Source organism: Bos mutus, chromosome 3 (genome assembly GCF_027580195.1).
Source record: "Bos mutus isolate GX-2022 chromosome 3, NWIPB_WYAK_1.1, whole genome shotgun sequence".
NCBI classification, from domain to species: Eukaryota; Metazoa; Chordata; class Mammalia; order Artiodactyla; family Bovidae; genus Bos; species Bos mutus.
The window spans coordinates 67,986,968-68,012,726 of NC_091619.1; the positions used below are offsets into that span (position 1 = coordinate 67,986,968).

The window sequence follows — 25,759 nt, forward strand, 5'->3', positions numbered from 1 at the left end:
ACTCAGAAGTCAAATAGGTAGTCAGTGACGAGGAGAGCACAGATGTTACCCACTTTGTTTGTCTAATTCCCTTAAGCAGATGGGCCATAAAACGTCTGCACAGGCAGTAGGGAGGCATCAAAGCCTCTACACAGTCACAACATAAACTAAAAGTAACAGCATATCAGAGGCTCCAAATCAATGGATTTGGTGTTGCCATTGATAAGAGAAGAACAGCTTGAACAGAAGGCAATGCTAGTAATCATAGTCTTTGAAGATTCATGACACCTTTATTCCAAGGAAAGCAATGTGCTAAGTATATCATCATTATAGTTGAGAAATACTTTATCATGCTAATATGGGTGAGGTAAGTGTGTTCTTATTATCCCATTTTTCACAGCCCCTGATAGTTACTTTGAGTGCCTATCCATTTAGCCTTATTTTATGGGGAGATAGTGAAAGGATAAGTGATTAACTAAGCCCTCATATTTGCTACTGCTAGCCTAGGGATGGCTGAAATTTAGCACAATCTTCATTTGAAGAGATTGCCATTAGTTTTGATTCACACTGAGACGATTTTCAGATTTTTACGTATTGTTTTGATTCTTCCTGGACTGACAAGTCTTGACTACATTCTAATCCCACTCTAATTGGCTCAGTTCACCATGAGTTGTGTGACATGGAGAGAAATAACTGGGCAAAGTTCTAGAGGAGGAGTAGGGAGACCAGTAACTACCAGGAACCTGTTTGGGGTTACAGATTGTCTCTAGGCCTTGGTAAAAACTTCTCACTTTGTGTTAGTCTCTGGTGAGAGTGTGAGTACTTGCCCTGGTGGTAAGCCCGGCCATGTGACATTTGTCTGTGTCAGCAGTCATCTGAGAAGACTGTGAGGTGATGGAGTCTAATAGTCATGAGCTGAAATCCAGTTTCATCATTGACCTGCTGGGTAAAACTGGGCAAGTCATGGAACCCTTAAAGCCTCAGTTTCCTCGTTTGTAGAGTGATGATGATAATTCTTAATTGGTCTGTAGGGGAATGTATCCTATAAGATCATGTATACAAAGTACCTAGCGAAGAGACTGGCACAGAAGGAGCACTTGATACTTTTATTGTTATCATAGTCACTATATTTATTAATGTGTATTATCATAATTACAATTCCTATTTTGATATTATCTTGAGAAACAGGAAAAAACTATAGAAGAATTTATTGATCTTATCTTTTTTATAACTGATTTTTAAAAATATTTTTTAATGTCTTAATACATTCATATCATCTGCTGGCTCACCAGATTTGAATTTGAATGACCATATGACCTCTAGAGATCACTGCCATTTTCAAAGCACAAAAACTTATTGCAAACAAAAATCAACAAAAGATTGTGGTACAGGTTTCAAAGTTGTTATGTATTAGTTGCTCAGTTGTGTCTCTTTGCAACCCCATGGACTGTAGCCTACCAGGCTCCTCTGTCCATGGAATTCTCTAGGCAAGAATACTGGTGTGGGTTACCATTCCCTTCTCCAGAGGATCTTCCTGACCCAGGGATTGGAACTCAGGTCTCCTGCTTTGCAGGCAGATTCTTTATTGTCTGAGCCATCAGGGAAGCCCACAGGCTTCAAAAGACCATTCTAAAAGTAATGATGACAATTCTATTACAATAAGCGTTCAGGCTCCTGAAGTATTTGTTTAAAGGGTGTGAAAATATTTGACTGTGTTTCTTAAAAAAAAGTCAATTATTTAGATTCAACTTTATATATAAGTCTTTTTTTGATTGTGATGTTGGAATAATACATTATCAAAGACTGAATGACGTCTTCTGATAACTATTATCTCAGCTTCCTTTTTCTGATAAACCTGAATGTCCATTTATCACATAATTCTAATTTAAAGACTTAAATTTCTATCTCTCTACCTGACTCTATTATAGAGCCAAAAATATACTTTAAGGCACAAAGCTTAGTTTGAGACTATAATTCATAGTTATTAAGTTGCTTCCTTTTCTTTTTTATTATTGTAGGTAAAACTAAGAATTTTTTTGTGTTTACTTACAAGATTGTTATATTAATAAGGAAAAAGTAGTTAATTTGTAATTATGTACACTATGATAAATATGTTTCTTGTAACATTTCTTACTGGGGTAAGAGAAGTAGTTTAAAGATCTTTGCGGTTCTGCTGTGCATAAAGATTAATCACTCTTTATGTTAATGTTTTTCCTAGGTGCATTATTGCAATGGGCCTTGACAAAAAAACAACTTCTCCAAAACCCAGGAAAGAAAAGAACGCTGAGAAAAAAGAGGGACAGAAGAAGGGTGAGGGGAAACTGAGAAAGGATAGAGAGTACCTGATACCAAGAAGGAGAGAGATGGAGGGGAGCAAAGCCTCAGCTTCAGCCATTGTTTCAGCTCAAGAACTACACGCAGGGCTCAGTGAAGTGAGAACCGCTGTGGAAGAAATGGAATGTAAAGAAAAACCAGGGCAAGATGTCTGGGAAGATGACCAAGAAAACATATTTAAATACGGTAATGCATGACACGGTTTTCTTTTGTTGTTGCTGTTCTTTTGTTGAAGTCTTTAGAATGTAATTATGAAACTTTGCAAAAATATCCATTAAATGTTGTTACTCAGTTTTGATCCTCAGGCAACTCTGTTGCAAGGAGGACTCTCCCTGATCACCTTCCTCCACTGTTTTGTGAGGAGTTCTATGTGAGTTGGGCTCCTCTTGTTGAGTTGGGCTCCCTTTGTTGAGTTGGGCTCTGCTGGTAAAGAATCCACCTGCAATGTGGGAGACCTGTGTTCTATCCCTGGGTTGGGAAGATCCCCTGGAGAAGGGAAAGGTTACCCACTCCAGTATTCTGGCCTAAAGAATTCCATGGACTGTACAGTCCATGGGGTCGCAAAGAGTTGGACACGACTCAGCGACTTTTCACTCTCACTCTGTGTAAGTTGTCTTAGAGGAGGGCTGCCTAACTCCAGGAGGTTGGAGGTGCTTTTAGGGGAGTCAGGGAAGAGTTTGTATCTGTGTGGGCAGAGGCTCTGTTCACTTCTGCAGGGAGAGACCAGAATTTTACCTATTTTTTTCAGTATCTGATGTATTTGAACTGTGGTGTTGGAGAAAACTCTTGAGAGTCCCTTGGACTGGAGATCCAACCAGTCCATCCTAAAGGAAATCAGTCCTGAATATTCACTGGAAGGACTGATGCTAAAGCTGAAACTCTAATACTTTGGCCACCTGATGAGAAGAACTGACTTATTTGAAAAGACCCTGATGCTGGGAGAGATTGAAGGCAGGAGGAGAAAGGGACGACAGAGGATGAGATGGTTGGATGACATCACAGGCTCAATGGACATGTGTTTGAGTAAATTCTGGGAGCTGGCAATGGACAGGGAGGTCTGGTGTGCTGCAGTCCATGGGGTCACAAAGAGTTGGACATGACTGAGAAACTAAACTGAACTGAACTGAACTGATGTATTTGCTCTGATGAAATTGATACTTTGGCATCAGGAAGGCACAGCCTGTATGATTATACAATGAAAGAATATTCCATAACTGAAAACATTTGAAAATATAGGCCTGGGGTCCTGGAGCCTGTCTGCATTTTTTTTTTTTTTTTTTTTTCTTCTCTTGCCTTCCCTCTCCTCCCCTCCCCTTCCCTCCTCTCCTCCTTCCTCTGCATCTTCTTCCTTCTAATCCTCCTCTTCTGCCTCCTTCTCCTCCCTTCTTTCCCCTTTAAACATAAACACACACATATGTATGTGTGTATATATATATATATCTCTTTACCTTATATGTATATACACACATCCTCATCTTTTGATGTTGTTGCTGTTGTTCAGTCACTAAGTCATGTCCAACTCTTTGCAACCTCATTAACTGCAGCATGCTAAGCTTTCCTGCCCTCACTATCTCCCAGAATTTGCTCAAACTTGTGCCCATTGAGTCAGTGATGCCATCCAACCATCTCATTTTCTGTCACTCTTGTTTCCTCTTGTCCTCCATCATTCCCAGTATCAGGGTCTTTTCCATCAGGTGGCCAAAGTATTGGCGCTTCAACTTCAGCATCAGTCCTTCCAATAAATATTCATGGTTGATTTACTTTAGGCTTGACTGGTTGGATCTCCTTGCTGTCCAAGCGACTCTCAAGAGTCTTCTCCAGTGCCACAGTTCAAAAGCAATTCTAAGACATTTCAGACTTCTTTATGGTCTAACTCTCATATCTGTACATGACTATGAGAAAAACCAAAGCTTTGACTATATGGACCTTTGACTATATGGACTACATTACCTTTGCTACAAAGTAATGTCTCTGCTTTTTAATACACTGTCTAGGTTTGTCATAGCTTTCCTTTGATGTAGTAGATATTATTACTCTCTCCATTTTAAGAAAATAAGGCTCAGACATACAGAGAGAAAGTAGCAGAAGGAGTCATACTGTAGGAAAGGAAAAATGGCTTTCCCTCTACCCATCTCAGGTTCATTAGCTGTGTCCATGTAAATAAAACCAATAGGAGATCAAAAAGGGCAAACAGAAGCGTGTTAGCAGGTGCATTGTGCATATGGATGGGAGCACTCAAAGCTGAGTAACTCAAAGAGGTGGTTAGAACTTGGGCTTATGTGGTATCTAATAGAAGAATAATACATTTTTTTCAAGAAGCGATGAGGCAAAGGAAAAGAACTTTGAGCTTTCAGGGACAGCAAATTGTGGGAAAGCAAATATTATGTGGAAACTAACATTATATAAGGGCTAGTTTCAGTGAAATTTATGTTGATTTCTTTGGTGCCAGCTTTGGGCTGTTAAGGATCAGAGTTGCCTCCTATGATTAACTTCTGTCCTTCCTGGGAGAGAGGAAAGGGGAGACACCTTCAAAAATTTATGTCCTGGGATTCCCTGGTGGTCCAGTTGTTAAGAACCCACTTTCCAATGTAGGGTACATGGTTTGATCCCTGGTCCAGGAAGATCCCAATGCTATCAGGGGCAGCTAAGCCTGTGCATCCCAACTACTGAAGCCATGTACTCTAGAGCCCTTGCTCTACAATAAGAGATGCTACCACAATGAGAAGTCTGGGCACCACAACTAAAGAGTAGCCCCCGCTCTCGGCAGCCAGGGAAAGCCCTCTCACAGCCAGGAAGACCCAGCACAGTTAAAAAAATTAATTAATTAAGAGAAAAATTTATGCCTTGCTTTTAGGGAAATAGGATGAGGGCTGAGAGCTCTTCTATTTACAACTTCTCAGTTGCCTTCAGCTCAATATAATCCTTATGCCCAAGTGGCATAGTGTGTGGTGGCATACTCTGCTACCTTTAATACCCAGTAAGTCAACTCCAATGAATATTCAGGGTTGATTTCCTTTAGGATTGACTGGCTTGATCTCCTTGCAGTCCAAGGGACTCTTAAGAGTTTTCTCCAGCACCACAGTTCGAAAGCATCAATTCTTTAGAGCTCAGCCTTCTTTATGGTCCAACTCTCACATCAGTACATGACTACTGGAAAAACGATAGCTTTGACTATATGGACCTTTGTTGGCAAGGTGATGTCTCTGCTTTTTTAATACACTGTCTAGGTTTGTCATAGCTTTTCTTCCAAGGAGCAAGTGTCTTTTAATTTCATAGTGCAGTCAATGTCTGCACTGATTTTGGAGCCCAAGAAAATAAAGTCTGTCACTGTTTCCACTTTTCCCCCATCTATTTCAGGACATATAGGTATGTTTATTTGGGCCATGTTCAATTTCTGTACTTTTTTTCTTAAACCAAAATGGTGCTATGAGTAGCATACTTTATGCCTGTAATACAGCTTTTCTCAAGATCTTTCTAATGGATTTTAAATGCCCATTTCCATTTAAAAGAAAGGAGAAAAAGCTGATAAAGTCTTCAGCTCTCTGTAAAACAGTCACTGATGGTCAGGGCAGCAAGAAGCCTGTGTGGAGGTCAGCCAGGCAGAGTTGCGGCTGGATTGATGTTGACCTTGCACTGACTTGCTTCCTCATTAGTGGGGATGGTAAACAACAACCTAATTACATTCTCAGGGAGAATAAAGATGAAATGCAGAAACAGAAGAAATTATGAAAAGGGATCCAGAAAGCATGCCACTAGTTCATTCATACTGAAAACATGAGTAGATAGATGAAGGAGTTGTTTTGAGCTCTGATGCTAATGCAGAGCTCCTGGTTAATAGAAGACTAGTATTTAACTGTGATGATAGAACAAAGCTGGGGCAGCTTTGAATTTCCTATTTGAGAGAAAGCACTGAAGCTCCTGCCATAAAGGATGCAGGGATTTTTCCTCTGCTTCAATAATATGACTGCAATTGTGTCCTAATTGTGGACACTGTACTTCTCTCATTTTAATCAGGTGCCACCATTAGAGTGTATTGCTGTCAATATAGCACATATTGTGTGTGATTTCTCCTGTGCTACTACCAACTCCCTCCACTCCCCAGTCAATCACAATTACTACTGATCTCTAATATTTATTTGGGTTTCCCTGAGGGATCAGTGGTAAAGAATCCACCTGACAGTGCAGGAGACCAGGGTTTGATCCCTGGGTGGGCAAGATCCCCTGGAGAAGGAGATGACAACTCACTCCAACATTTTTGCCTGGGAAATCCCATGGACAGAGGAGCCTGGCAGGCTCCAGTCCATGGGGTCACAAAAGAATCAGACACCACTTAGCAACTAAAACAACAAAACAATATTTGTTAGGTACCTACTTTCCTTGGCACTATACTAGCACATTTTAAGCATTGTTGCTTTTAATATTCCCCAGTTTTGTGAGGCAGGTACCACTCATACCATAAATGAAGAAACTGAAACTTAAAGATGTTCAGCAAATTGAGATCACACAGCTGTGTTTGGTACCTGGACACATGACAGTGTGACTCCAAAACCCTCATACTTCACCACTCTGTAATAGTTCATGAAATTGAAGCAATTTATTCATGTACTATCTGTCTCTGCTTATCCTATGACCAGCAGCAAATACCTGTTTCTGATGTGTTTCTGTGTGTGTGTGTGTGTGTTCTGTGGCTAACTTCAGCTACTCCCTAGAAAGTCTTCCACAATCTCCGAATGACTTTTCTCTCTTAAATTTGACTCTATTCCACTTGTTTGACATTATTTCACATTATTAATCAAGAGTCCTATATAAAAATCTACAGCAATCAAGCCCAATAGTGTTAGAACTAGACTTACTGAGGGTCATGTATAAAAACTATTCAAACATGAGTACAGTATTTCTTGTGTATCTATGTCTTATTTCCTCTACAAAAATTGGATATCCATTGATAGGCAGGGGCTGTATTACTGTAATGTCTTTAATCTTGCGATTTTATCCTCTTCCACCTGGGAAGTTCTCAATAAAGAGAACCTTACTGGACCAAGTGAGGAGTTATCCTCTTACTTGGCCTGAAATATTTGAATCAAGGTATTTGTTTTCATTAGTACTTTCTGTTTGTATTATGCAATAGAAACCAAATTTTTCATCTTCTTGCTTATTTTATAATTTTGTCCTACGATAATTTGCATTTCTCTTTTTACATATTAACTCTCTTTCATGAAAATATTCTCACGAGTTCTCTTTGTTTGCTTTTTTGTTACAGTTTTTGATTTCACTTTTCTTCTAACATGACCCTCGTACCTTCTCTGCATTGAAAGAGCTTTCTACTTATGCACAGGGCATGCATTTCTGAATTAAGTTTCTCTCATTGTGGCAAAGTGGACTACTCTCAAGTAATTACCCAAGAGGCCCCCACCACTGGAGAAGAAACCAGACTATCTAATAACTAAAACACAGAAAAAGGGAAACCTTTATTTTCCCTGTAATCTTTATTTTAAAGATAATTGTTTATTTGCTTAATTGGTTCTGCATGAAATCCTTTTGCTGTCTATCCTTGGCATGTTGTCACTTCAAGATTTTTAGTTTTTGGTGGAAGAAAAAGGGGAATAATTAAATATGAAAGGTGAAAAATTATAACCACAAGGGACAGATGGCGTTTATCTGATGTGACAGATTCCTTTTCCTGCTGCAGATGTGTTACACTTCTGTAGGGAATGAAGCAAATTCATGATTGTGACAAGCATATTCTATTTTATAAGAATTTTTATCCTTGGAATGTAATTATTTTATTGATTGTAGGAATGAATAATGCATATGATTTCAGTTCTAGCCCAGGTATAGAATCCTTCATAATGCATTTTTGATGTCCATTTGGTACTCTCAAAGAATTTACTATTCACAGTGTTACTTCTCAGGGCCTTTGGGCTTGATTAATTGAATTTTTCTACTTCACTATTCATTAACTTGATATCCAAATATTTTGAACATTCTTCCTATAAAATATGACCTCACTGGGTCTCCAAATTAACTTTCATTATTATAATCCTGTTCTCTTCATTTTTAATTTATTTCTAATTTATTGTTTTCTATCGAGTCCTTCTCTTGTCCATTTTGGTTATTGTAGATGACGATGTCCATTTGTAAATGAGCTTTTATTAGGTTTCAGGCTCGTCATTTGGAGCTTCATTTCTTCAGTGCTCTTGTATATGTAACTGATTGCTATCTTTGATCATTTGCTATTAGTTTTCCATGTTCACTAATTGTGTGAAAAAGAAGTGCAGAAAGGCCCAGAGAGCAGAGGATAATGGAGTCAAAGTCCTCATTAAGTGAAATGGGCTCAGTATTAGGGATTCTATTTTCATTCTCATAGTGGAGATTTTCTTTTCTCAGAATATGAAGAAGATTTTGAAGCAGACGAAGAGAAACAAGATGGGAAAGCTAATGAAGAAGGACAGGCTGATGATCAAATGAATGAAATGTCGAAGTCACCCTCGGAGGATGAAAAAGATCATTTAGACCCTGAAAGGGAAAGTGAAACCTCTTTGTGGAAGGCACCAGATGCTGATGACAATGTGAAAGATGAGGGTGATGGATGCTCGGAGAGTGAATTGGAAGATGATAAACAAGGCAAGTTGTTTAGCTTATCATGCGGCATAGGCTGTTTAGCAAGTGTCGCTACTTTCCCTTATATTTAATGAGATAAGCCTCCTTTAAGACTGTTTAGAACGTGGTACCCTTACCAGAAGGTGCTGGTCACCCCATCTTCCATAGATACCCATTATGGAATCCTTTCTCTTTAATTTGCTGGGATTTTCCAGCAAGGCGTCAGGTAAAACTTGTAGTGACACATCTCCTGTTTACTTAGAAAGTTACCTCATTTAAAAAATTTTTTTTCAGTGTTCTCTTATGTGCACACACATATAGACCATTTCTTTTGGCTTTGGAAAATGAAAAGTGGTTCCTATTCAATTAAAGGAAAGTTGAAAATTTCTCCTTATTTATGCTTTTTTTTTTTTTTAATTTACTTTGAACACAAGATGCTGGTATATCAGTTTATGGAAAGATTGATAAAATTTCCCCTGTACAATATTCAAGCCTAAAATGATTCTGAATTTCATAGGGAAAATACATAATATTTCAGGTAGATTAAAAAAACCCTCATTATATGTGGCATATCTTGAATTTTTAAGATTTTTAAAAACATGTCAAGTTACTAAGATAATATCCAAAGAAGGAATCCATTTCTGGCTTTGTCCCTTGAAAATGTTTGGCCAAGGCTATGTAGGTCTTAGTAAATAAATGATATATCTTCCCTGGTACATTCTGGGCATTTTGTCAGTGATAATAATAGCCTCTTATATTTAAGTGTGTGTATGTCTATGCAGTTTGCTTTAAACTAGAGAAATGAGGTCACATTATGATGAGTTTTTGAATTGCTGTCCATTTTCTCCATTTTTCACCTCTCAAATTTTTTCCTGTATAAAAATATCAAAAGTTTGAATTCAAGGGATATATTTGAATTATACAAAATAAGAGTAAATTAAGTAATGAAGTAATCACAAGAACAAATAGTTTGTCACTTTGTCCTCTTCAAGAAAGAATTTAAGAAAACCTATCCTAAAATTTCATGCAGACATACACAGGGCAATAAAATAAAGAACAGAAAATTATTTAGAGTAAGAGAGAAGATAATTTTGCTAGGAGCTGCATAGGGGATCATGACTACCCTTGAGTTAAAATAATCCTGAACTTCCTGATAGTCAAAGCAAAGAGTGAAGCGATGTGAAAAGCACAATGTGACAACACATTGTAAAAAACACAATGTGAAAAACTAGAATGACTTTAACTTTCAATACATTTGAAAAGATTTGCTGCCATTTCAATTACAGTTGAAAGAGCTACTGTATATTAATAGTCAGGCACTGAAAATTTTTAGTAAAGTCTTAAATTAAGCCTTTTAAATTTCTCAGTACTTAACATTTTATATTTCTAGGCATGCCTAATATATGTTTCTTTTCTCATCTTGAATGTAAATGTTGAATTTAATTCATATTCCTATATGATATAGAAAAAGTTAAAAGAATTGTATGGAAAAGTGATGTCACCTGAATCCTATTTTAAAGAAACTATACTTGAACCGGGAAAACAGTTTGAAAATGTGTTTGTGTATAAATATAATCTAGTCAAAACAAAGAGGAACTCAATTTTTTATCTCTTCAATGATGGTAGGGAATTGTCATCTATTGATTTTGTCAAGAGTCAGTACATTATTTCAATATATGGTCATCTGAGGATTATTTTTGTGCTGTGTTATCAACTTCCTTCCTGGGATCAAATGAATTTCTTCCAAGATTGAATAATTTTTTAATGTTCAAGCAGACAAAGATATATGCAGTACTTGAATTTTACTTGGAGGGAAAGCTTTAATCATTTAGACCTGTGATTATTGAATAGCTGACAATGATGGGTAAGCTTTAACACTGAATACTGCTTGCAGTTAAATAACTGGAATCCCATGTTTAGGAAAGAATCCTATAGGTATTGTTTATAAGACTCGATTTTGTGCCGAGCTCATATTAACTATTTCACATGAATTATCTGATTTACCTCAAACAACTTTTAAAAAAGCAGGTACTTTTTGCCTCCATTTTACAAGTAAAGAAACTTGGAAATAATGAGATTAAGTAACTCACACAGCTGGAAAGTGGTGGAGCAAAGACGCAAAATTCAGAGCCTGGATTTCGGAGAAAAACAATGTAACGTTTCTCCAAATCAGTCAACATCTACTTGTCTAAAATTAATGCAAATGCCTCTAATAAAAGGATTTTGTTTCCTTAAGAATGTATATTTTAAAGAGGCATTTATCTTGAGCTCTTCATCTTATTCTATTTTTTAGCTTCTGTTTTGTGATTTTGTTTTGCTTTTAAACAGAAGAAAATAAAATGGAAAAATTTTAATTTTACCTAAATTTACCTTTCTCTTCCATTGATCCACTCCCCGGCCTGTTGCTCATTTCCAGTTCATTGCCCTCCTCTTCCATGAGACTCTCCTACTTCCACAGCCTTCACTGAGCTCTTTATTTTATGAAACTTTATCATGCCATAATTCATTTTCCACTTACAGTTCCATGTGTGTTAAATTTTGCCTTTAAAATTAATCACCCAAATTAATAACACACAGATTAATTATACTACAAAAGCTAAGACAGTGTTGTTTTTGTTATTTCTCACAGAGGCAATTTCCTAAAGGATATTTTGTGAATATTAAGAATTACTTGATTAACACCAAGAGTCCCAAAATACTTTTGTCAGTGCCATGCTATCTAGTTACATTTACACTATGTGATTATTATTAGAATTTTATTCAAAACATTGTGTAGAGTTAGCTGCATAAGGTAGGTATAGAATACATAATATTTTAAATAGTTATGTAACGAAAACTATCAGAACATGTAGAATCTAGTCCACAATGTTGGGACATTTAAAAGCCCCAAGTTAAACTGGTTAACTATTTTTCTTTCAGTAATGACATTTTTTAACAATCCTTTTTAAGAGCTCCTTTGCATTCCTGAGATTTACATTTAATCTTTGCCATTATTCTGAAGTAAAAATCTCATTGCTTATTACCATTTCTTTCTTCCACCTACAGGCTCTTTTATTTTCCATCCCATTATTTTGATAACCTGACCCTGTGTTATTCAAAAATATTCTTTTTAGCATGCAGAGTATCAGAATTAGAGATTTCATCCGGCAAACAAGAAATGTGTATTAAAAATGATAATGACATAATAGATTCCTTGGTACGCTCTATTGAAAAGCCAGACAGCATTTCATCTTCAAAAGTCTAAGAGGCATATTGTGACCACTGCATCCTAGACACTGGTACATCCTTTTTATTGACATGATTAAGAATCTTGCTGTTAGTGTTTGGATGCGTTTCATTTGAACCTGCCTGCACCTGTTCCCAGAGGGCAAACAATTGCCCAGGCTGTCACTCCCGTGACAAGTCGGCCCCATTTAAACTGCCAGCAAACAATTGTATCGGTCTGCCTTGATAAATACCCTGTGCTGAGCGGCTCACAAGTGATGGAGTGCCAGGGACTGAGCACCCACTAAGAGAAGACCCTACTTTGAGAATGATGTGTGAGACTTCCCTTCATTTAAAAAGAATGACAGCTTCCTTTTCTCTGCGTTTGTGTTGACAACCCTGGGAGCTAATTCACCACTTGAAAATACATTGTCATAGATACATGTTATAAGGTTGAGGGGGAAAGTGTCATGTTGCTGAGAACAGACTTTTGTGGACAGTTTGGCTGATAGTACCTATGAGTAAGAGGTAAAGACTAAGTAGCTCCTTATGAGAAAGAGAACGGGGGGAAGCGGAGGGAGAGAGACAGAGGCGGCATCTGTTCCCATAACACAAAGAAAGGAACAAGAATTAAAGCAATTTTTTTCTAGTAAAAAAGATAATATTTCACTTGTGCTATTTTTCACTCTATTGAAGCAGTCGGCCTTAAATACTTTAAAAATCTGTGTCACAAAAATATTCTCTTTACCTGACATACTTCAGATATCTCACTCTTCCTTTCTGGGTCTGACTATGGGCTTGAAGAGATGGATATGAGGGAATGATGCTCCTTCTATGTTGAAATTGCATATGCTCTGAAACCACACTCTATGGACTTCAGTAATCCTTAGACAACAGAGGGTTAGGGGAAGATTGTAGGCAGCTTTTGGTCAGAAATCTGCATTTTTTTGCATGGTTAGTCACATTTTAATTTTTCTTAACTGTAAGAATTGCTCATTTTATCTTCACTTTTGGATCACTGAAGTAGGATGGCTTTCAGATGGATACTTAAATACAGCATCATCTTTTAGTTCCCATAAATTACTTATCTATGAGGTGCTTCTCTATAGTTTTGAATCTGCCTTGTACATGGCAGTGATATTATTGAGACACTCAATAAAATCTTGTGAAATGCATGGCTGGTGGACTACATTAATGGATAAATTGAAAAAGACTTAAGCAGCACAGTGTGATACATGATTTGATTATATTCTCAGTATTTTAAGTATTCATATTAATGTTTAGAAAACCCAATTAAAGTTAAATATGGAGGAACTTTTAAGCTTGCTTCTTCTCCTCCTGCTACATCTGAATTTATTTTAGATATTTACCCTTACAAAGTAATGTATATATTTATCTTACTGATGCACTGATAATGAACTCATTTCATTATCAAGAGAGGACATATGTTCTCCCTTATACCAAATACAAACATGTCATTGAAAATGTGAAAGTGTTAGTTGCTCACTTGTGTCCAACTCTTTGCAACCCCATGGACTGTAGCCCACCAAGCTCCTCTGTCCATGGACTTCTTTAGGCGAGAATACTTGAGTGGGTATCCATTCCCTTCTCCAGGGAATCTTCCAGACCCAGGGATTGAACTCGGGGGGAAACATCTCATTACAAAAGCAGTATTTTACAAAAGTTGTTCCTTTATAGCTAATGGACAGTGGATATTATTTAACTTCTGTAGTTTTTACCTTCTAAATCAAGAAAAAGAAGATAAGTATTCCTTGGGATTAAATGAATTGCTTGTAAAGTGCTTACCTCATTGCTTGGTGTAGAGTAGGTGCATAATCATGATCAAGTTTTGTCTTATTTTACTCATTAAATGGTGACTGTGACTACTATTCATAATATAATGTACAGGGTGAAATCACAAGAAAGATTTATTAGAGTGTTACTTATCATACCTTAGGAAGCATCACTACGAACAAAGCTAGTGGAGGTGATGGAATTCCAGTTGAGCTATTTCAAATCCTAAAAGATAATGCTGTGAAAGTGCTACACTCAATATATCAGCAAATTTGGAAAACTCAGCAGTGGCCACAGGACTGGAAAAGGTCAGTTTTCATTCCAATCCCAAAGAAAAGCAATGCCACAGAATGCTCAAAGTGTACCACACAATTGCACTCATCTCACACGCTAGTAAAGTAATGCTCAAAATTCTCCAAGCCAGGCTTCAGCAATACATGAACTGTGAACTTCCAGATGTTCAAGCTGGTTTTAGAGAAGGCAGAGGAACCAGAGATCAAATTGTCAACATCCACTGGATCATCAAAAAAGCAAGAAAAACATCTATTTCTGCTTTATTGACTATGCCAAAACCTTTGACTGTGTGGATCACAATAAACTGGAAAATTCTGAAAGAGGTGGGAAACCACGACCACCTGACCTGCCTCTTGAGAAACCTGTATGCAGCTCAGGAAGCAACAGTTAGAACTGGACATGGAACAACAGACTGGTTCCAAATGGGAAAAGGAGTACGTCAAGGCTGTATATTGTCACCCTGCTCATTTAACTTATATGCAGAGTACATCATGAGAAATGCGGGGCTGGATGAAGCATAAGCTGGAATCAAGATTGCCAGGAGAAATATCAATCACCTCAGATATGCAGATGACACCACCCTTTTGGCAGAAAGTGAAGAGGAACTAAAAAGCCTCTTGATGAAAGTAAAAGAGGAGAGTGAAAAAGCCCAACATTCAGAAAACTAAGATCATGGCATCCGGTCCCATCACTTCATGGCAAATAGATGGGGAAACAGTGGCTGACTTTATTTTTTGGGCTCCAAAATCACTGCAGATGGTGATTGCAGCCATGAAATTAAAAGACACTCCTTGGAAGGAAAGTTATGACCAACCTAGACAGCATATTAAAAGGCAGAGACATTACTTTGCCAAAAAAGGTTGGTCTAGTCAAGGCTTTTGTTTTTCCAGTGGTCATGTATGGATGTGAGAGTTGGACTATAAAGAAGGCTGAGCACTTAAAAATTGATGCTTTTGAACTGCGGTGTTGGAGAAGACCCTTGAGAGTCCCTTAGACTGTAAGGAGATCCAACCAATCCATCCTAAAGGAGATCAGACCTGGGTGTTCATTGGAAGGACTGATGTTGAAGCTGAAACTCCAATACTTTGGCCACCTGATGTGAAGAGCTGACTCATTTGAAAACACCCTGATGCTGGAAAAGATTGAGGGCAGGAGGAGAAGGGGATGAGAGAGGATGAGATGACTGGATGGCATCACCGACTCAATGGACGTGGGTTTGGGTAAACTCTCGGAGTTGGTGATGGACAGGGAGGCCTGGTGTGCTCCGGTTCATGGGCTTGCAAAAAGTCGGACCTGACTGAGCAACTGAACTGACTATCATGTATGATATTAGGGAAGAAGACTGAAAATCGTAAAGAAATTATTATTTGATTTGGTGAGATTAATTTTATCATGTAATTTCTGTAATTATTTATTGAGAACAATAGGTAGAATTTACAGCCAAGAAAACATAGGCTTAGAGAAGTAGCATAACCAAAGTCGTAGGTAATGAGTAGCTTAGTCATGATTGGAGCACCTAGGGTTGTTTTACAGAAAAACATAGTGTTTTCTCTCAATCTTATGTGCGAAATAGTGATGTAAAAGAAGAAATTATTATCACTGTGTAGTTATGATTACATGAAGAGAAAAGATAGTGAAGGGATTTGGGGTTGATTGAATGTGGAGAGAGACAAGTTAGGGATCCTTCTTAGGAGGTAGAGCTGTGGCACCAAACATGATGGTTTTGGCAGAGGACTTAGGGAATGCATGCAAGTCAGGTCGCTACCATGGAGACCAAGGGTAAATTCTTAGCATCAGTACCTAAAGGAGCGTTGAAGAGACTAATGGAATTTTGGTAGGAGGCAGTGCATGCTCAGTTGCTCAGTTGTGTCTGACTCTTTGAGATCCCATGGACTGTGTAGCCCACCAGGCTCCTCTGTCCATGGAATTTTCCAGGTAAGAATCCTGGAGTGGGTTGCCATTTCCTACTCCAGGTAGGAGACAGTGAAGTCTCCTAACATGCCTCCAAGACAAATTTTTTCCCTCCTGATGAAAAAAATTACAATTTACATGTCTGCTCTCAAACTTCCTTTATATAAAAATTTTTACATAAAAACTTTATTTCTAAGAGAATAAATAAAATTAGTGTTGAAAATCCCATTCCGTGGCCCTAAAGCACCTTGAGCTTTTTTGTAGGCAAAGCCTTGCCCCAGCATCTGTATGAAGATGAAAATAAGAAATGAGAGTGAAACAAGATTATGCAAGGAGGTTGGAGAGAAATTTGAAAACTGAAATGAGTTTATAAGGGAGGTCAGATAGCCTCGCCATTCATTCTGCTGATCTTTCTTCTCTTAAGGACTGACTCAAAAATGAACCATAGCTCGTTTCAGCCTTTGAAATAAAATAATTAATAGAAGCTGCTAAAGAAAGAGGAGCCTTCATTTTTTACATTATATGAACAACACTCAGAGCTAAAGGAAATGGCAACCCACTCCAGTGTTCATGCCTGGAGAATCCCAGGGACGGGGGACCCTGGTGGGCTGCCATCTGTGGGGTCGCACAGAGTCGGACACGACTGAAATGACTTAGCAGCAGCAGCAGCAGAGCCAAAAATGAGCATCTTCATGTCAACATTCAGACGATAGATATGGATATTTTTGGATGTATAACAAGTATCAATATAACATTGTGTCCTAGCTAATTGTGCAGTTAATGAAAACCACTGATCAAACCACTAGCAAACAGGAGTTGTTTTTCTTCTCTTAAAAAAAACAAATGTGAGACACACTGAAGAGAGGGGGAGATCATAGTCCCTGAAGTTTCTCAACTAGTACAAATAAGATAGAGAACGTCTGTCCTTGATCGGTACATTCCCTACCGAGAAACAGCACATCTAGATCTTATACAACAGAGATAAAAAATGAGCCGCTGAAGTATGTGACTCCTTTGAGAAACAGTGGTCATCTGGTGCCTGTCAAGGTAGTTGAGTGATAAGAACAAATGGAATTGTACTTAAGGGGTTCTGTTGCTTAAAGGCTTTTTGGAGTTTGTTTTTTACTGCTGGGTAGCATCTCTGAAATCTTTGTGGAGACTCTGATATGTCTCAGTGACTATACTTAAAATGCTAAACCTTGTCATGGAGAGCCGTTGGGGCTGGAGGAAAGAGGATAAGAGTAAAGACAGGTATTTCTTCCCTTAAACTCTGCCTCAGCTGCTATAGCCATCTGGGTAGCTGCCAAGCAGAAAAGAAAGAAACAGACAAAAAGAGTCCAGAGTACACAGAGAAGAGAAAACAAGAAAGCTCAGCAGCTTGTAAGTGTGGGCTCTTTCATTTGGAAAATAAAAAAAAGTATTTTGTAAAAAACAATTATAACGTGGATCTATTTGGTTAAAAAAATCAAAGGCAAGTTTGTATTTTTCTGGCCCATGGCAGTGTATGCCGTGACATTGAGGCAGCACATCTTCCTTATAGAGTCAGTGTGTGTGTGACTGTCTTGGAGATACTTTGAAGTGTTTGCAGGTAGCAAATGCTAAACCATTTTTGGCTGTGGTAAGTTTCTAGACTGGGTATCTGTAGCATCACATCAGCATACTTCATAAATCTCCTAGAATCTCTTTTATTGATTCTGTGTGCCCATTTCCAGCTCTGCATCCTCTGTCTTCTTCAGAGGACAGCCCTGGGCTACCAGATTGGCTTCACCCTGAGGCACAAAGAGCTTGAAAGTGCCAAGGAGTTTATGTCCCCCCAGGGTGGCCTGTAGCCATGTCTAACTGGAGCGGAGTGTGTGAGCCCAGAGTCCTCCAGGGAGGAAAAATTTTAATATAATTTAGACTTCAGAGTTTCCCCTGAGTTTGGGCTGAGGCTGAGATGTTGCTTGAAATAGCTCCCTTGATTGACTTCTTCCCTTCCCTTCCCTGCTTCCCCCACGCTGGAAGAACTTCTCCTGGAGCATATTCTCATTTCATCACTTGCCTGTGCATCCTCATCAGCATCTGCCTCTGGGGAACCCGAAAAAAGACATTTCCTTCTACACACACACATGCGTGTGCACACACACACATGAGAATTATTTCAAAATATTTATTAAGTATCTAGGTATTATGCAAATACAAAAACTGATGCTGGGAAAGATTGAGGGCAGGAGGAGAAGGGGGTGACAGAGGATGAAATGGTTGGATGGCATCACTGACTCAGTGGACATGAATCTGAGCAAACTCCAGGAAATGGTGAAGGATAGGAAAGCATGGAATGCTGCAGTCCATGGGGTCACAAAGAGTCAGATACATCTGCGTGACTGAACAACAACAACGATGGATATTTTTACTATACTCAGCTACCAGACTATACTAGTATGGTGGGTGTTGCAATAGATAAAAATATAAACTTTATGTACAGAGAATACTGTGGCTACCCAAGATGATAATGAAATAAATGCTTCTGCTGAACAAGTAAAAGATTATTCCATTTCTTCTATAACAAAACAGATAGTTTTTTTCCAATGATATGGCTCTCAAAAAATAAACACTATTTGTTTTCAAATGTGACTTTCTACTAAAATTTTTACAGACTCACAGATTACATAGATTTTTCTTTATCATGATAAGTATGTGGAATATATGGGAAAAGGGAATCAAATCTACTAAACTATATTTAAAATGTCAATATGATTAATTATGAATGTAATTCCCACAATAATTATTAAATTTCCCCTTATGAAAATACAGTGATATCATCATTTTTATTTTTCATAGATGGAAAAACTGCTTCATCAACCTCATCCAGAAGTCACCCATATTCTAGTTCTAGTGAAGATGAATCTGCAGTGGGGGACCAGGAGACCAACGCTGAAAACAGTCCAGATGAAAGTGTCAGAAGTCCATCTTCTCAAGAGTTGAGTGAAAATGATAAGCCAGGAAAAACCCACCTTCCAACTGAGGATTCTCCAGAAATTGAAGAACAAGAAATAATAAAAACAGATGTGGAGACCAAGCCTCTGCTGATAGAGGAAAATTTGGAGAATGTTCTTGAACAAGAAGCAGAGAAAGGAACTGGAATGATTGCAGAGAGCTTATTTGAGAAGTCCAGGGAACATGTTTCCAAGGAAGAAAAGGAAAAGAGGAAGAGTAAGCTTTGGGAAGAAAGCACTGCTAAGGTGAAGGACAAAAAGGCAGGTCCCCGTAGGGTGGATAAAGGTGGTAAGTACGGCCTTTGAGTTGACCTGCCATTGTCCCTGTGCATGGAACCTGATCTTGATCACTGCATTCTGCCAAAGCTTGGGAAATACTGTTGTGATAATGCCAGAAGGATTCAATTTTTTCCTATTTCTCTCTATGTCACATAACCATACATGTATTTTCAGCTTGCTGTTTTCCTTCTACTGCATTTAAAAAATTACTTGATAATTCTTATATAACTTGTCTCCTATTTTCTGTAATTCCTTCCTATGGCAGTTCTATCTCAAAAATCAAATAAAATACATGTCTGAAGGCAAGGGTATGCGTGGCTTCTTAGAGGTTATTTAATATTAGCAATGCTATTTGTTCTTTTCTAAATATGCAGTCATCTGTATATATAGCTAACACTGATAGATGATTTCTATGTAATAGTGCTAAGTACTTAGACAGAGAAACTTGCCTAATCCTCACAATGCTCCAAATCCCCACGAGTTAGGTTCTCTTGTCATTGTCTCTTTTTTTAACAGATGACAAAATTGTGGTTTGGAGAGGTTAAGTAAGATGTCAAGGATCACATAGATAATAAGAAACATTCCTAGAATGTGAATTTAGGGAGAGTGGCTCCAGTTTCTGAACATTTCCTATTGCATCTGTGCAGTAGGAATTTAAAGTTAAATGAAAATTTAAAGATTTCGTAGAAATCTCCGAACTTCATTTTGAGTTGTCTGAAGCTGAGTAACTTTCTGATCTAGGGGTTTCCTGGGTGTATAAGAAGTTCAATGTGACATTGAAAGTCTTAAGACGTGTCCCAGGATAATCAGGCCCTGATACCACAGGCAGTGGAAGGTCTGATACTTTTTTCAACTCTAGGAGGACAGTTAAAGGACTAAGTTGTGTCCTGTGGATATTTGGCTCTCACATAGCACCCCATGCCTTATATCTCTCCCATCTCTCCATCTATCTTCTCTACCAACATGGTGGGCATTCTTTTTGACTCCGACGTAAAATTTGTTGTCACATTTTAATATTGCTAAAATCCGTCCATGTTTTAAATCTTATGAATACTTTTAATGTCTACAATATTTTTTTAGAAACTTAAAAGCTGTTATTAAACCACTGGGGCCCATATCCAGGAACTGATGTCAAATAGTTATCTTTCCATTCAACCATCATCATTAACCTTCTGCCATGCACCATGATCAACAAGAAATGTGTAAGAGACGGTTTAATTTCAAAAGACCCTGATTCTGGGACAGAACTGAAGGCAGGAGAGAATAGGAACGACAGAGGATGAAATGGTTGGATGGCATCATTGACTCAATGGACATGTGTTTGAGTAAACTCTGGGACTTGGTGACGGACAAGGAGGCCTGGCGTGCTGCAGTCCATGGGGTTGCAAAGAGCCGGACATGACTGAGTGACTGAACTGAACTGAACTGGAGTGGGTTTCATCCACAAAATGTTAAGAGGAAGGCTTGGCATATACATAACTGGACAAGGTCAGTAGTCATGTATAAAAACCAGAGAAAGTACAAATGAAAGTTTCAAAGGAAGAGAAGGCCCATTTGATAAAGAACACGTAGAAAGTTTTCATGAAGGACATATTTGAGGACTTTAAAGGTTAGATAGGATTTTGAAGGTGGGATGGAGGAGGATAAAAGCATGCTGAATATGGGGAAGTAGCAAGGGATATTAGCTTAGAATAAGTTAAAAACTCTGATGAACAGTTTGACAAACTTCAGCCCACAGGCTGAATCTGGTCTACCACTTTTCTTTTTGTATTGCCTGTGAGATAATATTTTTTTTGTTTTTAAATGATTGGAAAAAAATCAAAGGAATATATGATAACTCATGAAAATTATATTAAATTCATATTACAGTTCCAGAAAATAAAGTTTCATTGAAAAGAGTCATGCTTATTTATTTACATATTCTCAGTTGCAGCTTTTGCTCTGCAAGAACAGAGTTAAGTAGCTGCAACAGAGACTTTATGACCCACGAAGCCCTCAGGATTCACTGTCTGGCCCTTCACAGAAAAAGTTTGCCAACCTCTGCCCTAGAATTATAACATTAAGACCCCCTACATTTTCAAAATGATTTTACCATATGTGAGTTAGGACTCCTATTAAAATACATTTGAAGCTCTTTAATAAAATAATTCAAAAGTTTGATCTTGGATTTCATTGTTCAATTCTGGTATATGGAATATAATCTAGAATATTTGTACAATTTAGCAAACTGCTGACCCAAAAGGTAGAATGTTAAAGTTCAGTAGCAACATTGACATTATTATTTCATTTATTTCCACATCAGAAAACTAGATTGTTTACTTGGATTTACGAAAGTAGACAGCTTTCTGTAAAATAATCTGCACATAATATGGGCTCTAATTAGGTGATACATGGACTAATAGAAGCATTCAACTAGAATCATGTCACTTGGAAAAAAGTGGGTTTTCCCTCCAGATTTGTGAAATGAAAAGTGTACAGGTTTATTGTTTTTCTCAACTATTATGGGAAATCTGTGTTCTTGACTTGATCAGATCTATAATTTTAAAACATTTTGTTATCTTTTCATTCAAATGGGTTCAACATTAGATGGCAAGGTTTATGACTTTCTTATGATCTAATGTATGAAGAACTATGGCTGGAGGTTAGTGACATATTACAGGAGGCAGTGATCAAGACCATGCCCAAGAAAAAGAAATGCAAAAAAGGCAAAAAGGTTGTCTGACGAGGTCTTACAAATAGCTGAGAAAAGAAGAGAAGCTAAAGGTAAAGGAGAAAAGGAAAGATATACCCATTTGAATGCAGAGTTCCAAAGAATAGCAAGGAGAGATAAGAAAGCCTTCCTCAGGAATCAGTGCAAAGAAATAGAGGAAAACAATAGAATGGGAAAGACTAGAGATCTCTTCAAGAAAATTAAAGATACCAAGGGAACATTTCATGCAAATATGGGCACAATAGAAATTATATGGACCTAACAGAAGCAGAAGATATAAAAAAGAGGTGGCAAGAACAGAAGAACTATTCAAAAAAGATCTTCATGACCCAGATAACCACAATGGTGTGATCACTCACCTAGAACCAGACATCCTGGAGTCTGAAGTCAAGTGGACCTTAGGAAGCATCACTAAAACAAAGCTAGTGGAGGTGACGGAATTCCAGTTGAGCTATTTCAAATCCTAAAAGATAATGCTGTGAAAGTGCTACAAAATTTGCTGGCTACTCAATATGCCAGCAAATTTGGAAAACTCAGCAGTGGCCACAGGACTGGAAAAGGTCAGTTTTCATTTCAAACCCAAACAAAGGCAATGTCAAAGAATGTTCAAACTACCACACAATTGCAGTCATCTCACATGCTAGTAAAGTAATGCTCAAAATTCTCCAAGCCAGGCTTCAACAGTATGTGAATTGTGAATGTTCTAGATGTTCAAGCTGGTTTTAGAAAAGGCAGAGGAACCAGAGATCAATTTGCCAATATCCATGGATCATAGAAAAAGCAAGAGAGTTACAGAAAAACATCTGCTTTATTGACTACGCAAAGCCTTTGACTATGTGGATCACAACAAACTGTGGAAAATTCTTCAAGAGATGGGAATACTAGACCACCTGACCTGCCTCCTGAGAAATCTGTTTGCAGGTCAAGAAGAAACAGTTAGAACTGGACATGGAACAACAGACTGGTTCTAAATCGGGAAAGGAGTATGTCAAGTCTGTATATTGTCACCTTGCTTATTTAACTTCTATGCAGAGTACATCATGTGAAAGCTGGGCTGGATGAAGCACAGGGTGAAATCAAGATTACTGGGAGAAATATCAATAACCTCAGATATGCAGACGACACCACCCTTATGGCAGAAAGTGAATAGCTAAAGAGCCTCTTGATGAAAGTGAAAGAGGAGAGTAAAAAATTGGCTTAAAACTCAACATTCAGAAAACGAAGATCATGGCATCCAGTCCCATCACTTCATGACAGATGGGGAAACAATGGAAACAGTGAGAGACTTTATTTTGGGGGGCTCCAAAATCAGTGCAGATGGTGACTGCAGCCATAAAATTAAAAGACACTTGCTCCTTGAAAGGAAAGCTATGATAAATCTAGACAGCATATTAAAAAGCAGAGATATTACTTGCCAAAAAAGATCCATGTAGTCAAAGCTATGGTTTTTCCAGTGGTCATGTATGGATGTGAGAGTTGGACTATAAAGAAAGCTAAGCACCGAAGAATTGATGCTTTTGAAACGTGGTGTTGGAGAAGACTCTTGAGAGTCCCTTGAACTGCAAAGAGATCCAACCAGTCTATCCTAAAGGAAATCAGTCCTGAGTATTTATTGGGAAGATCCTGATGCTGAAGCTGAAACTCCAGTACTTTGGCCACCTGATGCAAAGAACTGAGTCATTGGAAAAGACCCCCATGCTGGGAAAGATTGAAGGCTGGAGGAGAAGGGTAAGACAGAGGATGAGATGGTTGTATGGCATCACCGAGTCAATGGACATGAATTTGAGCAAGCTCCAGGAGTTAGTGATGGACAGGGAGCCTGGCATGTTCCAGTCCATGGGATGGCAAAGAGTCGGACACGATTAAGTGACTGAACTGAACTGTATGTATGTACCAGACCTCTTTTGGTGTTTATTTTTCATTAATAGTTTACAAAATAACATTTAGGAGATTGTGAAAAGTGGTCTTCAAAATATCTGTGGATTTATCACACACGAAAATCACTTTCAACATTTGGTCAGGCTTTTTATTTCTAAAGTTAGAGTTTACAAATCTATGTTGTCATATTTCTATAAAATGTTGTATTTTGCTTTTTATTCCTAACTTTATACCATAAACATTTTTATGTTATTATGTAATCTTCATGAATATGTTTAATGTCTGTGTATTATTCTATCCTGTGTTTTTTTCATAATTTTACCATTTCCATAAGTTTTTCCCTATTTTCACTACTGTTAATAGTACCCTAATATCTTATTACCTAAGATAATTTAAAATTAACAATTATTTTCTTAGGCTAGTTTCCAAGAAGTTTAATTTCTGGATCAAAGGTAATAGACATTTTAAAGTTTTTGAAAAAAAATTCTTTCGTATAAAAGATTGGTTGAAAAGTTTTCATAACACAGAATGGATGAGAATAAGATGAAAGCTAGGGTTTTCCTTGCCTGGCCTTTTTTCTATTTCCTGAGCAAAAACTGTGGATAAGTATTTTTTTGTGTGCATGATTTCAGAAAAGTTTCTCTCTATATAAACATATCTAAATGTATCATATTATATATTATATATACAGATGTCATTTTTATATGCAGATAGAAACACATTTGTTTTACAAGTTGTTGTTTTTCACTTAACACTATATCTTGAATATCTTTTCATATCTGCATATATAACTGTACTTTTATTCTTATTTACTGTACATTTTATGCCATTGTATTGCCTTAGTATCTTATAACTTTGCAACTTTTCTTAAATATTGCTTTCTGTGTAAGAATTGGTAGATTTGTTTTATGGCCTATTTTCCACAAAGGAATAAAATTTCTGGGTTAGAGAGACCTAAAGGCAGAGAGATTAAAGGACAGTGGAAAATGAGACATTTATAAGCAAAATAGCACAAGGACCTTGTAAAATACTCAGGATAATGTAAAAGAATTATGGCATCAAAACCCCTAAGGATTAGTAGATTAATGACAGTTGAGTACTGATGTTTTTAAAATAAACTCCAGGAAATGATGCAATAAATTTGTAAATATTTAAAATAATAGGTAATGACAACTATTCTCAAAGTCTTTATATGAGTAAACATTCCTAAGAAAATTTCAGATAAAATAAACCAGGTCTTGAATGCATCATGTGTTATATTGATACCAAGCAGAGAGGTTATGGTGTTTCCTTCTCCTTAATTAAATCTTCAGTTAGGTGGCTGAGGGAGAAAGGGATGGAACCAAAGTTATGTGCTTAAAATGAAGGTCATTTAGGTGACTCTGCTGCAAAACATAGCTTATATAAATTAAACCAGAAGCTAGTGAAGACTGAAATGTGTATATTTTAATATTTTACTTAGCTCCCTGATTAGAACCTTAGGTTGAAATGAAATGGGGGCTGAGATAATGTGTAAAAGATTCTATCTCATTTTGCATAGCACTGAATTAATCATTTTCCACTAGACTTCGAATAAAAATTGTGATTATGTTAAGAACGTCTCTGTGCCAAAAAGTCACACACAATTGATGTTTTGTTGTGTCTAACTTAATATAACTTAATCTGAATTGTTTTCACTTATAGCAATGGATAAATTTGTAAAGTACTGCATTTAATGCCTTCATACCTTTCATGTTGATAACATAAAGTGATAGCTTCCTTCTAAGTATTTTATAATATGTCACACTTAATTAGGTTTTGT

The 25,759-nt window shown here is 37.4% G+C and overlaps 1 protein-coding gene across 3 annotated transcripts in view; it reads left to right on the plus strand.

Moving 5' to 3' along the window:
* ERICH3 (glutamate rich 3) overlaps positions 1 to 25,759 on the plus strand; it is a 124,286-nt gene that overhangs the window by 83,221 nt on the left and 15,306 nt on the right. For all 3 annotated transcript variants that reach the window (XM_070367849.1, XM_070367850.1, XM_070367851.1), the window contains 3 exons: positions 2,198 to 2,499; positions 8,701 to 8,937; positions 18,937 to 19,380. In XM_070367849.1, coding sequence (XP_070223950.1) covers positions 2,198 to 2,499; positions 8,701 to 8,937; positions 18,937 to 19,380 — 983 coding nt within the window. The remainder of the gene's footprint in view (positions 1 to 2,197; positions 2,500 to 8,700; positions 8,938 to 18,936; positions 19,381 to 25,759) is intronic.